The sequence below is a fragment of the Cnephaeus nilssonii genome (genome assembly GCF_951640355.1).
Source record: "Cnephaeus nilssonii genome assembly, chromosome: 9".
NCBI lineage: Eukaryota > Metazoa > Chordata > Mammalia > Chiroptera > Vespertilionidae > Cnephaeus > Cnephaeus nilssonii.
The window spans coordinates 84,851,876-84,867,032 of NC_137080.1; the positions used below are offsets into that span (position 1 = coordinate 84,851,876).

At 55.7% G+C, this 15,157-nt stretch overlaps 1 protein-coding gene across 1 annotated transcript in view; it reads right to left on the reverse strand.

Moving 5' to 3' along the window:
• PTK7 (protein tyrosine kinase 7 (inactive)) overlaps nucleotides 1-15,157 on the reverse strand; it is a 59,447-nt gene that overhangs the window by 17,174 nt on the left and 27,116 nt on the right. The window contains exons 2-10 of the mRNA XM_079779785.1: nucleotides 8,644-8,931; nucleotides 8,073-8,175; nucleotides 7,489-7,679; nucleotides 7,244-7,394; nucleotides 5,881-6,029; nucleotides 5,351-5,617; nucleotides 1,340-1,473; nucleotides 1,062-1,197; nucleotides 768-887 (exon numbers count right to left, since the gene is read on the reverse strand). Of these exons, the coding sequence (XP_079635911.1) occupies nucleotides 768-887; nucleotides 1,062-1,197; nucleotides 1,340-1,473; nucleotides 5,351-5,617; nucleotides 5,881-6,029; nucleotides 7,244-7,394; nucleotides 7,489-7,679; nucleotides 8,073-8,175; nucleotides 8,644-8,931 (1,539 nt within the window). The remainder of the gene's footprint in view (nucleotides 1-767; nucleotides 888-1,061; nucleotides 1,198-1,339; nucleotides 1,474-5,350; nucleotides 5,618-5,880; nucleotides 6,030-7,243; nucleotides 7,395-7,488; nucleotides 7,680-8,072; nucleotides 8,176-8,643; nucleotides 8,932-15,157) is intronic.

Here is a 15,157-nt window from a genome sequence, read left to right on the forward strand (position 1 = left end):
CAATCTGCATCAAGGGTTGTAAAAATGTGCATACCCTTTTATACATAATTATTCCATTTCTGGGAATCTTTCCCAAAGGAAATAAACCCAAATCCAGAAAAAACTTTGGCTTAAAGATGTTTATTGCAGCAATAAAAAAAGAAAGAGAAAGACAGAGAGGGAGAGAGGGGGAGGGATGGAGGAAGGATGATTAGCAACTAAAATCTCCAACATTTAGAGAATATTTAAGTAAATTATAGTGAACCCAATTATTGGAATATTATCGCACTCATCAAAGCCAAAGTTTATGTATACTGTTAGTTAGAAAGGAATACAAGGTTACATAGTTATTTGCACCTTCTATTTTTATAGTAAGTATGACAAGTTTAACAAGTGAATAAAATAAAACATAAAGCTATGCATAGAAAAAGAAAAAGGGCACACACCCAGAGATAATGGATGGTGGGATTCTGTACTTTTTTTCTCCCGAAACTTTCTAAGGGAGCCCACGTTACTTTTATGTCAAAAAGGATGACTATTTTGAAAAGGGCATTCATTACCTGGCCCAATCAATCACTGTCCTGACTCGTCTCATGTGCTAACAGCGTAATCTGACCTCTTCTGTATCTGGCTTTTCTCTTCCTGACTGGACGACAATCTGCCCTACATTGCTTGTCTGTCCCCACAGTTCCTGACATGATGCTGGGCACTCAGCTGCCCTCAGACATGAACACATCTGACCAGTAGACGGTCCTGCCTGCTCACCCGCAGGCTCACACGGTACTGACCTGCTCGTACCCACTTAATAGTGGGCTTCTCTCTGCCGGTGGCTGAGCAGGGCACCGTGGCCTCCTTGTCAAACTCCATGCACTGCTGCGGCCGGGGCGGCGGTGTGAACTTGAGTTTTTCTGTTTCCGTCCAGGGAGGGCAGTGGGCGGAAAGGAGGGACTGAGGCAGCGAGCCAGGCTGGGGCAGGCCCGAAGGTCCTAGAGCCTGCCGCTCCCTCCCTTTACTCTCCCGCCCACCAGGCCAGGCGCTCTCCCCACACACACGCACACACACACACACACACGCCAGCTCACCCAGCACTTGCACACGGGCTTGGGCCTCAATGCTGCCAGCTGGGGTGCTGCTCACGCAGCGGTACCATGTCCCATCGTACACCTCCACGCTGTTGATGCGCAGGGTCCCGTTCTTGGAGACCTCGAACCGCGAGTCCTGCAACACAAGCCTTGGCCTGAACCCCCGCCCCCCCAACGCCGCCCTGAGGACAGCCTCGGGGAAAGAGCAATGTGGAGGGGAGCACCCGGGAGCGGCGGGAGGGGGTTCCACCCCACCCCGTGGCCAGCCTGGCTCTCACCTCCGAGATGAGCATCTGGTTTCTGTACCAGATGACTGTGGGTTTCGGTGTGGCCTGAGTCAGGCAATGCAAGTAGCCTGGCTTGCCCTCCTCCAGCTGGCTGTCCTCGGGCTTCTTCAGCCACGTGGGCACAGCTACGGGACAGGGAGGAAACAGCGCAGGCTGATGATATCATGTCTGCACCACCACAGGATCCAACCCCAAGAAATTCTAACACCACATTAGGTCCTGAGTTCAGTGTCCCCGTCTATTAACTGTAGCAGTTATCCTTCGTGGTGGCCTACATGCCAGCACTTTATGAACGTTGTCCTGGTTAATGATCACAATAAACGCCCAAGGTATGTACACTGAGTGGCCAGATTATGATGATCTATGAATGCATAATAATCTGGCCATTCAGTGTGTGTGTATATATATATATATTAGAGGCCTGGTGCATGAATTTGTGCATGGGTGTGGTCCGGCCAGCCTGGCCAGGGAGAGGGGACATGGGCGGTTGGCCGGCCTGCCTGCTGGTCGAACTCCTAGTCGAGGGGACAATTTGCATATTAGCCTTTTATTATATAGGATATACACTGAATGACCAGATTATTATGCATTCAGAGATCATAATAATCTGGCCACTCAGTGTATTTCTTTACCCATTTACAGCTAAGAAGACGGGTTCAGGGCACTAATGGTGATTTGCTAAAACATGATAAAGACAGGAATGAAAACTTGTCTGTATGACTCCAAAGTTTTCCTTGCTTTTTGTTACACTAGAATGCCTCAGCTCTCTGTGCTGTTGGAGCCATACTCACTCCCTGAAAGATCTCATCCAGTCCACAGCCTTCAACACCATTATGAGTGGATGATTCTCAAACGTGTACCTGACTACCTGACCTCCCCCAGGAACTTCAGACTTGCGAAGACAAACTTGAGATGTACAAAGAACACCCGATTCCCCCCAAAACCTGCTCACCCCGTTTCCCCACCTCAGTAAATATAGCCACTCGCCAGCAATTGCAGACGTCAAAAACCTAGCCTTGACTTCTCTCTACTCCCACCCCCTCACGCTTATTCTACACAAGCCCATTCTATCTTAACTCCAAAATGCTGAATTTGACCTCACCTCCACCACCTGTGTTCTAGCCCCTTTCACCCATCCCCTACACAAGTACAGTCATCTAACTGGTCTCCCTGCTTTGACTCTTGTCCCTAACATCCCAGCCTTCTCAAAACAGCCAGCATGATCTTTTGAAAATGTCACTCCCCAACTCGACACCCCGCAAGGATTTCCCGCCCTCTGACTTGGTGGGAGAGACTTTGCAAAGATGGTTGTAAACAGCCCTCCCATCCCTTCTGCCTCTTTGTAACGTAACGTTGCCACTTCCCCATCTGCCTGTCTCCCCATTTCCTGGAGTCTGGGTGGGCTGCCTTGTCCAACAGTGGGAGCAACACTGCGCCACTTCTGAGCCCAGCCTTCCTGCAAGAAAGCCCGGGCTAGCCTGCTGGAGCAGCTGAGGAAGAGAACGGAGATGCCCTGCGCAGTACCACCTGCCAGACATGTGAGCAAGGCCACGGGAAGAGCCAGCCGCCAGCTGACCCATCAGCTGACCCATCAGCTGACTGCAAATGCAAACGAGCCCCGCCAGCAGCACATGGGGCTGATGAACGTCCCAGTTGAACCCTGTCCAGAGAATCATAAGTGAAACAATGTCTATTGTTTCAAGCCGCTGGTTATGGAGTCATCTGTTAGGCAGCAATAGATAACGGAGAGACTTGGAATACAAGCCTATATTCTTTAAAAAAAATTTTTTTAATTGATTTTAGAGAGAGAGGAAGGGAGAGGGAGAGATAGAAGCATCAATTGGTTGCCCCCTGCATGCCCCCTACTGGGGATCAAGCCTGCAACCCAGGCATATGGCCTGACCGGAGTTGAAACCGCTGCCTCCTGGTGCATGGATCAATGCTCAACCACTGAGCCACCCTGGCCGGCACAAGCCTATATTCTTGCTTGGCCCCACATGATTTGGTCTCCATCTCCCAACCTCAACCACACGCACCACCACTTACTCAACTCAAGCCACTCAGGCTACTGCTGTCCCGCCAACATTCAAGCCCATTCCTGTCTCAGGACCTATCCACATGGCTCCCTCCTTCGTTTAAGTATCAGCTCAATCGCCACCCTTGGGAGAAGTTCTCCCTAAACTCCCCCTGGCCCTCGTGTCTCTCTGTCACCCTATTTTATTTTTCTTCGTGGCTCCATTGCCGCCTGACATTACGTCTTTGCTCATTCAGTTGTTTTTCTTGTTTGCTTTGTTGCTTCTATCAGACTCTGAGCTCCAGAAGGAGAGGGGATTTTGTCTGCTTTGCTCATTGCTGCATTCCCAGGACTGGGAACAGTGCCTAGCACAATGAACACACTCCATAAATCTGTTGACGGAATGCAGTCACGGAGCTCTCCCTTCTCCCAACTCTAGCCTCCACCCCTCTCCACCTCACCCAGCCTGCGTGCCACACACTTCTCACTTCACAGGCCTCCTTCTCAGAGTGCAGCGCAGGACTCAAGGCATGGCCCAGGCAGTGCCTGCTGAGTAGCTGGTCAAAGCCAGCCTCCCCACCTGCGGCACCTGTTAAACACGCTCCACCTGGGCCCACCCCCACAGCGTCTGGGTCAGGAGATCTGGGATGGGGTCCCAGATTCTGCATTTTTATTTTTTTAAATGTGTTTTATTGACTTGAGAGAGAGAGAAAGGGAGAGGGAGAGAGAGAAACATCAATCATCTGCCTCCTTCATGTTCCCTACTAGGGATCAAGCCGGCAACCTGGGCATGTGCCCTGACCAGAAATCAAAGCAGCAACCTTTTGGTGCATGGGACACGCTCAATCAACTGAGCCACACCAGCCAGGGCTGCATTTCTTCAAGTGCCCCAGCCCTAACTGGTTTGGCTCAGTGGATAGATCATGGGCCTGCGGACTGAAGGGTCCCGGGTTCAATTCTGATCAAGGGCACACGCCTGGGTTGCGGGCTCAACCCCCAACCCACAGACCCAGACTGGAGAAAAGCTGGCTGCAGCTGCTTGCGTGTGTGTGCACACCGCAGGGAGTGCCCTGAGCGCCCTGTGTGCTGCACGCGTTACCTGTGTGCGGCAGCTTCCCCCCTGAACCAGGTACTTGAGCACGGGACGGCGGGACCCTGAAGTTTCAGTATTTTAACTGGATCAGTGTTGTGACAACTTCAAATGAACAAAGTACTTTCCATATTCAAAATCTTTTTGAATTTTTGAAATTTACTCACTTAAAAAGATGCAGAGATAAGTGGCAGCAAACCTGTATGTGTACTAGTATGTACATAAGAGTTTGTCTTGTGTATCCTTTTATACTATCACAAAGGTTTGGAACAGGCATGATATAAAGAAAAAAGCAAATAAATCTCTATGCCTGTAGCAAGGGTATATAGGTCTTTATCATATGCACTTTCAGCCTGTTCAGTGTAATAGTTAATGCTATTCCCTGCTCTTATTTCATTAGTATGTTCATTGTAGAAATCTGGAAAGCATAACAACAAATAAAATAATTATCACATAAGTTTAACCATCACCTTCCCAAAGAAGAAATTATTTTTAATCTATTTCATTCATCTTTCTGACCATCTTGTAGGGTAGGTGGGTTATGAGCCCCATTTTATGGATGAGGAGACTGAGACCTAGCAAGGTGGGTTGACTCGCTGCTCCTGGTTACTCCGTGCATTGGGGACAGAATGGGACCTGGGTCTCTAGGACTCCGTTCCATTGCTCTTCCCTCTGGAGCCAGGGGACCACTTTTCTGTGAGGGCTGTCACCCCAACCTCCGTGCCTGGCTCCCACATCACCTCCCAGCAGCTGACTGATTTCCAAGCCTGCGGGGCCCAGAGCTGAGAGGGCCTTGGGTGAGCACCGAAGAAGCTATCCATCACAGCCAGAGCCCAAGACCCCCTCGGCCCTGGGCTCCCCTCCACCTCCCGTCCACCTTCAAGGCATGGGTGCTCACTGGCCACGGTGATGTTGACATCCTGTCGCCGCTGACCAGCCAGGTTGGCTGCATGGCAGGTGTAGACACCGGCATCACTCTCGGCAATACTGGCAAACACCAGCTCGTGGCCCTTCTGGTAGACTCTGCCGTGCGTGGGCAGCCGGACTCCTACGTGCTCCCACCACATGCTGGGCTCCGGCAGACCCTGGGGGGGCAGGCAGGCCACACGCTCCTCGCTGCCAGCTGTGAACACCCGGGGTTCAAATGGAGGCATGTCTTCAATTTCTGCAGGGATGTGCACGGGAGGGAAACGGCCCCGTTACTGTGGGTCTCAGGGTACTTGATGCTCTCCCACCGCAAGCTTTGGCCCTTTCCCGCACAAACTCTCCCTACAATCTTCACACTCCTTATCTCCTCTTCCTACCCCAGCATCCTCGTCCTCCCTCTGTCCTCCGAGCTGTTCTCTGAATGGAAACAGGAACCTAAATCTCTACATTCCAACAATTTTGAAGGCAGGCCCCACCTCGGCACCCCAGCCCGAGACCCACCTGCCAGGTGAAGTGTGGCCTCCAGGACGACGGGAGGGCCCCTCTGGCCCTGGCCTATGCAGCGGTAGACCCCGGCATTGCGCGGCCGGACCTGGGTCAGCAGCAGGGACCCATTGGCAAACACCGTGGCTCTGCGGAGGTGTGGGGGACTGCGGGGGGAGAGAGTGCTGATTGGAAGAAGTGGCCCACAGGCCGCCTTCTAGAGGGGAAGGTGATGGTTGGAGATGTAGGAAGGGATCAGCCAGGAACAGGGCAGAGAAGGAAGCCGACACATCGTGTGTGTGTGTGTGTGTGTGTGTGTGTGTACACGTGCATGTGTGCACCCGTTCATGTACATGTGCAGGCGTGTGTTCCAACTACAGGAGACTTGCCTTTTGGAATGGCAACGGGAGCAGCAGTGTTTATGAGAGCGAGTAATGGCAGCGTGCAACTGTGGAGACAGAGGGGCCACCTTTCTGCAGGGTCAAGATAAGCTGCTAGCCCTGACTGGTTTGGCTCAGTGGATAGAGCGTCGGCCTGATGACTGAAGGGTCCCAGGTTCGATTCCAGTCAAGGGCATGTACCTTGGTTGCAGGCACATCCCCAGTGGGGGGTGGGGGGGCAGGTGCAGGAGGCAGCTGATCAATGTTTCTCTCTCATCGATGTTTCTAACTCTCTATCCCTCTCCCTCTCTGTAAAAATCAATAAAATATATTTTTTTTAAAAAAAAGATAAGCTGCTAGTAAGGCACCCAGTCCAGCAGTCAGAAGCCCCTCAGCCACACCAGATGAACGGATGATGCCCTCACAGCTGAAGCCAGGTGGTATCCAAGTCCCTAGCCTAGGGACCAACATCCTAAGAACCATGGCCACACCTGGCACCACAAAGGTGCTTTCTGCTTTCACGGGGCCTGGGTGAGGACAGAAGTCCCTATAAAGGAGCTGGCATCTCCCAGCACCTTCTAGACGTGTTTGCTTCCTCCAAAACACATGCATGTGTGTGCCTGTGTGTCCTGAATGCATGTGAGTGTGTCAAGGTGTCTTTGCCATCCTATCCAGACGGTGATCACCCAGGTCCCCTGTGTCCCTCCATCCCTGGGTCCCTGATGGCAGAAGACCCACATGGGTCGAAGCAGAGCCACTGCCAGCTCAGCTCATAGGCTGCCCTTGTGGGAACTGGAGAAAGATGCTCTTCCCGGAGACTTCCCTTTGCTGGACTCTTTTAGTAACTACAAGACACTGCACTGCCCTCTGCCGGAATTCTGAAGTAGCACAGGCACTGAAGTATGGTGTCTGCGATCCGATCCGCATCCCCTTTTAGAGAACGCACTGTGCGGTATTCAACCTGCACCACCGTTCTGGAAGGCCCCTGCCAGATGCCTTACCGGCTGCGGTTAGTGATGGGAGTGTCATCCTCAAAGACCCACTGCAGGCTCGGGGGTGGCTCGGCTGAGAACTGACAGTGGAACATTGCCTCCTCGTTCCTCGCTACTACCACATCCTGGGGCGCCAGCACCACGCTGGCAAAGCTCTCATCTTGGGGGGGAGAGGCACAGGCACATGAACAGGCAGGTGAGTAGGCCCCTCCCATCCCAGCCCTACACCTTCTCCACCCCCATCCCTGGCTCACCAGCAATGCTCAAGGTAAAGTTCTGGCTGCTGCAGGTCTGGCCAAAGGCATTGTGGGCGCAGCAGGAGTAGACGCCACTGTGCTCGGGGCCGGCCGGCCGGAGGATCAGGTTCCGCTCCTTGCTGCTGACGGTGTGGTTGCTCTGACCCTCGGAGAGGGGGCTCCCATCCCGGAACCACTGGTAGGTGGGCCTGTGGGGCGAGGGGGTCAGCAACAGGGAGGCAGGGGTGTTCAGGGGCCCAGTGGGTGGGATACAGAATCAGAGGGGCAGGGCGAGACCCCTCAATTTACAAGTGGGGAAATAGGCCTAGGGAGGGAAGTGACTTGCACAAGGGCACACAGCAATTTAGGGGCAGAATCCTGTGGAGATTCCAGATCTCCCAGCTCCCAGAATCCAGGATCCAGGATCACTCCGCACACAATGTTGCCCTTCAGGTCACCGGGGGCTGGTGTGGAGCGGCATAGGGGCAGGGGTTGTTCAGAACGAAGAGAAATGCATCTGAATCGAGTCCAAGATTTGGGGGAACATCCCTGCCTGTCTAGAATAACCCTCCCCACCCCCATCCCCAAAGCCGGCTCCTTACCGAGGGTGCCCATCAATGTGACAACGCAGAGTGACCTGGGTCTGTGGCTGGATCTCAGCTTCCAAGGCCGGATGCTTCAGGACCACAGGGCCGGTCTCAATCCCTGTAGCAGAGGCCATGGTTGCACAGTGAGGGGCAGAGCAGAGCAGCGTGGGAGGGCAGAGGGAAGGACAAGCAGAAAACGATGGAACCTGGAGGCTTTGAGCCAAAAGACAGTGCAGGGCAGCCCTGTGACGCGGAGGCTGGGGCTGCAGACGGGCCACCAGAGACCGAGTGCCTGCTAGCCCCTGGCAGGTCAAGCCTGACACTTGGCCACTCTGCCTCACTGCTCCTGCCATTTGCAAAAGCGCCCACCAAATAAATGGTCCAAGACTCCGGGGCGCGGGGGTGAGGGCAACTTGGAAAAATGAGTATTTTTAACTTCTCTGATCCATGTAGCAGAAAGAGCTGACCACTGTCATCGGCCTGCCCTATTCAGCTGGAAATGGGAGAAGCTGAAGGAAAGGAGGGGTCCCGCAGGGCTCAGGAGTTGAGGGCCTGGCAGGGGGGCGGGCACAGCCCCAGCTCTCACATTTGATGTTGAAGGAGGCGTTGGCACTGCGGGCCTCCTCTCCAGTAGCCTCGTCCCGAGCCACGCACTGGAAGGCTCCCGAGTCCTGCAGCCGGTCCACAGCCGCGAAGCTCAGGCTGCTGCCCTGGGCGAAACGCCGCTCGGTGTCCTGGACAGGGGCCCCATCCAGCAGCCAGTACACGTGTACCGAGCCTGAGGCCTCGACCTCACAGCGGAGCAGCGCCCGGCGCCCCTGCAGGGCATCCTGGGAGGACGGCTCCTTGATGAAGACGATGGCTGTCTGGGCACCTGCAGAGGGGGACAAGGGACATGCAGGGTCAAGAGGAGCTGCAGCCACTGTCCTCACACAGGTCACCCCTCAGGAGGGAAAAGGGGCTGTGTACAGGCGGCGTCCAACGTCCAATGGGTGCAGGTGGGAAGGCTCACGAGACCACAGTTGCCAAGTGTCCAATGAGGAACGTTTAAACCGTGCTGGGTGCTCATGGGAGGCCAGTCTGAAGGGGGACACAGAGCAATTACACAGGCCACGGCGAAATTCATGACGAGCGGTGTGGGCAGTCAGTGGCTCTAGAGCACAGGGGAGGGAGGAAGCCCAAGGGTTGGGGTGGGGGTGCTGATGGCTGCACAGAGGAAGAGGCCCCGGACCTGTGGGACCAGATCAGAGGAGGTCTTGATGCTGGGCTGGGAAACAGGGGACATTAGCAGGCAACCCTCCTCACTGCCTTCAGAATCCAGGATGCTGAGCAAACTTAAATTAAATCATAATCCAAAGAGCATCTTTCAAGGATGACTGGGGGTCCACAGGTCAGGGAGGGAACCTTGAATCCCACCCGCAGGACTCTGCAGCCCCGTGTCCCCGGGAGCTTCTCCGGGAGAGCCCGCCCCATTACAGGAGAAGCCAATACTCTCTAGAACTCGGGCTATTCCCAAAGACATGCCAGGGCCACCCCCACACTCCCGCTCTACCCCCAAGAATCCATGTGTGACCAAGGCTGGATTTTCCGTGCTAAGCTGAGAGGAGAGCCAAGTGGTTCCAGGTTTTCACTGAAATCCATTCCCCTTCCTGCACGGCTACAGCTCAGTGCTGGCCACGGGCCCCTCCGAGAAGGGGGGCCCTGCCACCAAGGTGCGGCCGTAGCCAGTGAGAACAAAGGGAAGAGCGAGAAGCTGTGCTGAGCAGCAGATGGGCCTGGGAGGCGGAGGGCAGGGCCAGGCAGGTGGCATGGTTACAGCAGCAGGAATAACACACTGGGCTTTGTTCCTGCCCACGTGAGGACCCTGCAGAGGCCCAAAGCTGCTGGGCCTGGAAGACCAGCCAGGGGCGGGTGACAGCACAGAGGGGGGCGTGCTGCCCCTCCAGGAAGAGAAAATGGACCACCTGGGGCTGCTACCTCAAACAGCAGGCTCTGCCGCTGGCCAAGCTGGGCCCCACAAGGGCCATTAGAATAAGGAGGCTAGTGGGCCCTGCCCTTTCCCTCCCAAACAACTGGAAACCGATTTCAGACCCCACAGGGCTGGGTCCAGATGAGGGGCTGCCCCTGGTGTTGGTCCTTCCCCCAACATTCTCAGAGGGGCCAGCCCACACGACACACGGGGCTGGAAAGGGCTCAGAGCACCCCCATAACTTCTCGATAGGGTACTGTTGGCTCTCTACCTGGGACAATCGCCACCATGCTGGGCTATCACACCCTCTGTGCAAGTTAGCCAATCGGCCCCCTGGGCACTGCTAAGCACCCCCACTCACCCTGACAACCCAAACACCCCCCCCCCTCACTTCCAAACACTGCATGGGAGTGTGGCTCGCCCCCTGCTGGGCAACTTGGTACAATCCCTTTGTAGTACAGATGGGTAAACTGAGGTCAAGGGAGATGAAGGCGCTTACCCAAGATCAAACAGATAATTGTGGCAGAGCCAGGACCCAGAGTGTAGCCCCACACTTCCCCCAGCCCCGCCCAGGAACTGAAAACTAACCCTGGAAGTATCTGATCCCACAATGATCTTCTCACTCCCCACAGCCAGGGAGAGAGGTGGACACACCTCTTGCAGACAAATGCCAGGCGCACAAAGGCGCTCAGCTGACTACTGGCTGACCCGAGGTAACCTCAAAGGAAGAGATGGCAAACGTGGCGGCACCTGTAACCCTCCCCGCCCACCTCTCATGACACAAGGGCCCCCTAGGGCCTCTTCGAGTGTGAGGCACCAAAATCTTGGGATCACAGACCCAGAACTCCAGGATGCTTGTCCAAGGCCAGAGAGAGATGACCTACCTCAAAGCATAGGTGAACCCCCACTTCCCCACTCAGCTACTCCGGATACAGTGGGGAGCCCGGAGTCTCACCGCACAGGGGAGCAGAGGAGCGGTAGTTAAGGTTTGGAATCAGACAGGCGCAGCTCAAATCCTGACCCTCACACTCTGTGTGCCTGACCTTGCGCAGAAGTGCCTCGGACGGAGCTAACTTGGTAAATGGCAGCTGCCGTTATTACTACCGCGATCACCCTTCCTGCCCGAGGTCTTGCATTTTAAGAACATTAGAAAGCTCCCCACCTACAAGGCCCAGGACCACTCCCCGGTCCTGGCCGGGCCGGAGTGACCACAGCAGAGAAGTCGGATGGGTGGGATGCAGGGAAAGGGGCCATGGGTTGCAGGAACCACAGACCAGTGGCCACAGAAACCTGAGCTGGGAGAAGAAATGGCATGACTCAGAAGGGACCCAGCCTGGCCTGCAGCATCCCCTCCTGGGGCTGGGGCTGCCCCATGGCTGTGGTGAGAGACGCTGCATTCCCAGACTGCCACTCAGAGCCCCCTGCGCCCCCACGATAGGGCCTGGGAAACATCAAAGCCGGCCCTGCGGGGCCCTCTGTCCTGACGTCAGCTCACAGCAGGTCCTGGTTAGTGCTTGGCTGGGGCAGACTTTAGATGTTACAAAAGGCAGGGAGAGCAGCCACCAGGCCCTCTCCAAGCCCCCAGGGCCTGCTCTGAGCCCACAGCTGGGCCAGAGGCCCCTCATGCAGGAGGCTGGCCCAGTGCTGCGGCATCCGCATTTGCTGAGAAGGCAGAGTGAGGTGTGCCTGGTCTGGCCACTTACACGGCTTTCAGGAGAGGTCAGCTGTTTTGTCGGGGGAAAGACACAGGAGACAAGAGGCAGACCAAGGAGCCCGGGCAGAACCACCAGGCTCCCGCAAAAGCAGGACTGGGAAGTGAAGACTTCTTCAGAAGCTTCGGCTGAAACCACAACCAAAAAATGAAGGACAGCAATGACAGTGGAGGAGGAAGGCTTTGGGGGACCGAGGTGGTACCTGCCTCAAGGTGGTACAGTCACCAGCACATTCCTGTCCCGGCACTACCTCTAGCTGGAGGATGCCCCCAGAGCTGTGGTCTAGGGCAGACCTTTGGTGGAACACTGTCATAGGCTTCCCAAAGCCACGGTCTGGCCACACCATCTATGAATCAGGCCTTCTACACACAGGACCTCACAGAACACACAGCCGATGTGCTCCTTGAGGCAGCTCGCGCAGGGTAGCAGCTTTGATGCTGCCCAACAGCCCTGCCACGCCCTCACAATGCCAACTTAGTCTGGCTTCTCCCCTTGCACTGAAATGGGGACCCCGGCCCTACCACTCAGACGGTGAGGCTAAGTGGATTCGCACAGTCAAAAGCCCATAGCACAGCGCGGAGCACACAGAAGGTAGGGGGCCATCCCACTGGGCACAGTGGGTGCAAGCACCCCCCCCCCAATGACAGGCAGCAGAGCCAGCTGCCCACACGTGGCACTGACCCCAACAAAGCTGGAGCAGCAAATACCCAATGAGGACATTTTCCACGCCGTGTTCTCGCCTCCCCAACAGCCATCGACAGGCAGACTCTCACTCTGCCGGAGCCCCGGCCCCAGCCCCCCGAGAAAGGCTGTGTGGGCAGCAGCCCAACTCCCGCTCCCGCCCCAGCACGCATCTGGTCTGGTGTCTGCCCTCGTTGCTGCTCTCTGGGCTCCAGGCCCAGTCCACCCATGTGTGTATATGTGTGCGTGTGCGCACACACATATGTGTAAACATGATTTTATAGAGAGCAGAGAGCAGCAGGAAGTTTTTCTGCTCTGAAGTAATTTTAGCTTTAGTCCAAGTATCCATCTGGGCCACTCAGAGACCCATGTCTCGGGCCAGTCCTCCTAGTCTGAAGAAACCCCCCCCCCCGGACACTGCAGAGGCCCAGGACCTGCCAACGTGACCAGCTGATCTTATCTGCCCTCTCTCTTTCCCTCTTATGAAAGAACGCCCATGCTTTAAACAGATGCCTTAGGACCAGACCGAGAGACCAAGATGACCCTGGCTGCCCCGGGACGGGCGTTTTGCAGATTCTGTGTGATCGAGTGACTGTAACCTCTCCCACGCACGAGGCCAACCAGCCACAGGAAAGTGGCTGATTCCTCCACACCTACAACGAACTCCTCCTGGCTACAGGGCCCAGGGCCCTGTGAGGAACTTCCTGATGCCTGGCGGACCCCGAGAGCCCGCCCAAGGTGGCTCCTGGTGGGGCACACAGATCCCTGAGGGAGAGGTTGGCCAACTTCCTGTGCCCTCTCTGGGGCAAAGCATCAGGACACAGGCCAGGAGAGGCTGCCCTCAGCCAGAGGCACAAATGCGCCAGTCAGGAGAGGGGCCCCCAGTACCCTCACCCACAGGAGGACAGCCCTCCTCACAAGTCCCCTCCATCTGGAAACTCTAAGGACACCGAGTGAGAGCCCCAGGAGTACCCTGCCCCCTGCTCCTCCCCGAGGGACCCACGCACGTGGCACAGACCCTTGGCCTTCAGGGGTTTAACCGGCACACTTTCAGGGGCTCTGGAGCCACTCAAAGGCCCGTGGCCCATAGACATTGGGAAGTTTTGGGAGAAACAAATCGCTGCAGGAACAAGGCCCTTGGATGGACAACAAGCCCAGTCACCCCCCATGTTTACCCAGGTCATAGAAACACAAATGCTGAATGGGACTGGCAGGTCTGGGCACCTCCCTCTCCATTACCACCACCACCGATACACTGCCTGTGGCTTCGGCACCTGCAAACAAACGGATAAGCCCAGAACATTGGGTTCCGAGGGTCGCTGAGAACAACCACAGCTGGCCCCCGAGATCCAGAGCAGAGCACGAGCTCTGTCCCCCTTCTGTCTTCCCAGCGTCTACAAAAGGCCCAGGTCCGATGACAGGCGCCCCGCAGCCTCCACACACTGTACAGCCCTGGCTCTGAGCGATGCAGGAGGGAGCAGAGCCAGGGGCCCAGCTGAGTTTTCCTGTCCTGGGATTTAACTGTAAATATCTGGAGAGGCTCCCACATCCGGATTAGAAGAACAGAACAAAGTCACCAGGGATTAGGGCAGAAACAAGCGAGTGGTCCAGCTCTTCTCCCTTCGATGAAAACCACAGCTCAGGCCGGGCCTGCTCACTCCTGGGAGGCCCTGGAGGGGGAGATCAACCTCTAAGGCAGGAGCGTGACCTTGTGTCCAATGGCGTCTGGGCCCAGAGGGACACGCATGCCAGCGGGAGATGTGGCTTCAGATGCTCCCCAGCCACGCTGTCGAACCCCCTAGAGCCAGCCTGTCTTCCACTGGGGCGAGAGGGCCATGCCCAGCACACACCTCTCACCCTCAGGAACCCTGCCATGGCTGCCAGGTCTCCGAGGAAGCAGCAATGAATTAAAAACCCAGCCGGAAATAAATAAAAAAACCCATCCAGGGTGAGGATGTGCGATCTTGCAGAAGGAGCGTGGGGCTGGGAGACCTGGATTCCAGTTTCAACACAACCACTAACACATGGGGTGGCCCTGGCATCAGCACCCCTTGCCCCCACCAGCCAGGCAGCTTTATTATCTGTAAAATCAGAGAAATAAGAGGGTGAGACTGGACAGCCACCAATACCTAACACTGGGTTCGCTGCAACAATGATCCTCAGAGGCAGTACAGAAGCAAAGGGCTCACTCCCCAGAGTCCCCTCCTTGCCCCCCTCCCCGTCCCAAGAGCCCAGGCAGCCGCCCCGGAAGGGATTGAGAGTGCTGCCATAAATGGCAGGTGTGCAGGTTGGAAGCAGCTGGGGGTTGCAGACAGGGACCCAGCACAAGCTGCTCCCATTCCTGTGGCTCCCTAGGACCGTGGTCGGCAAACTGCGGCTCGCGAGCCACATGCGGCTCTTTGGCCCCTTGAGTGTGGCTCTTCCACAAAATACCACGGCCTGGGCGAGTCTATTTTGAAGAAGTGGCGTTGGAAGAAGTTTAAGTTTAAAAAATTTGGCTCTCAAAAGAAATTTCAATCGTTGTACTGTTGATATTTGGCTCTGCTGACGAATGAGTTTGCCGACCACTGCCCTAGGAGATCCTGCCTCTTCCTTGGCCACACACTTGCAGTGACAGCTCGCTGCCTGTGACATCCAGCATATCCCTACCTGTGCTGTATCCCCCAAGCTAGACTGTAGGCTTGAGGGGAGAGCAGACATTCGTGCCCAGCATGTTATGGCTGTGCTCTTCAGAGGGC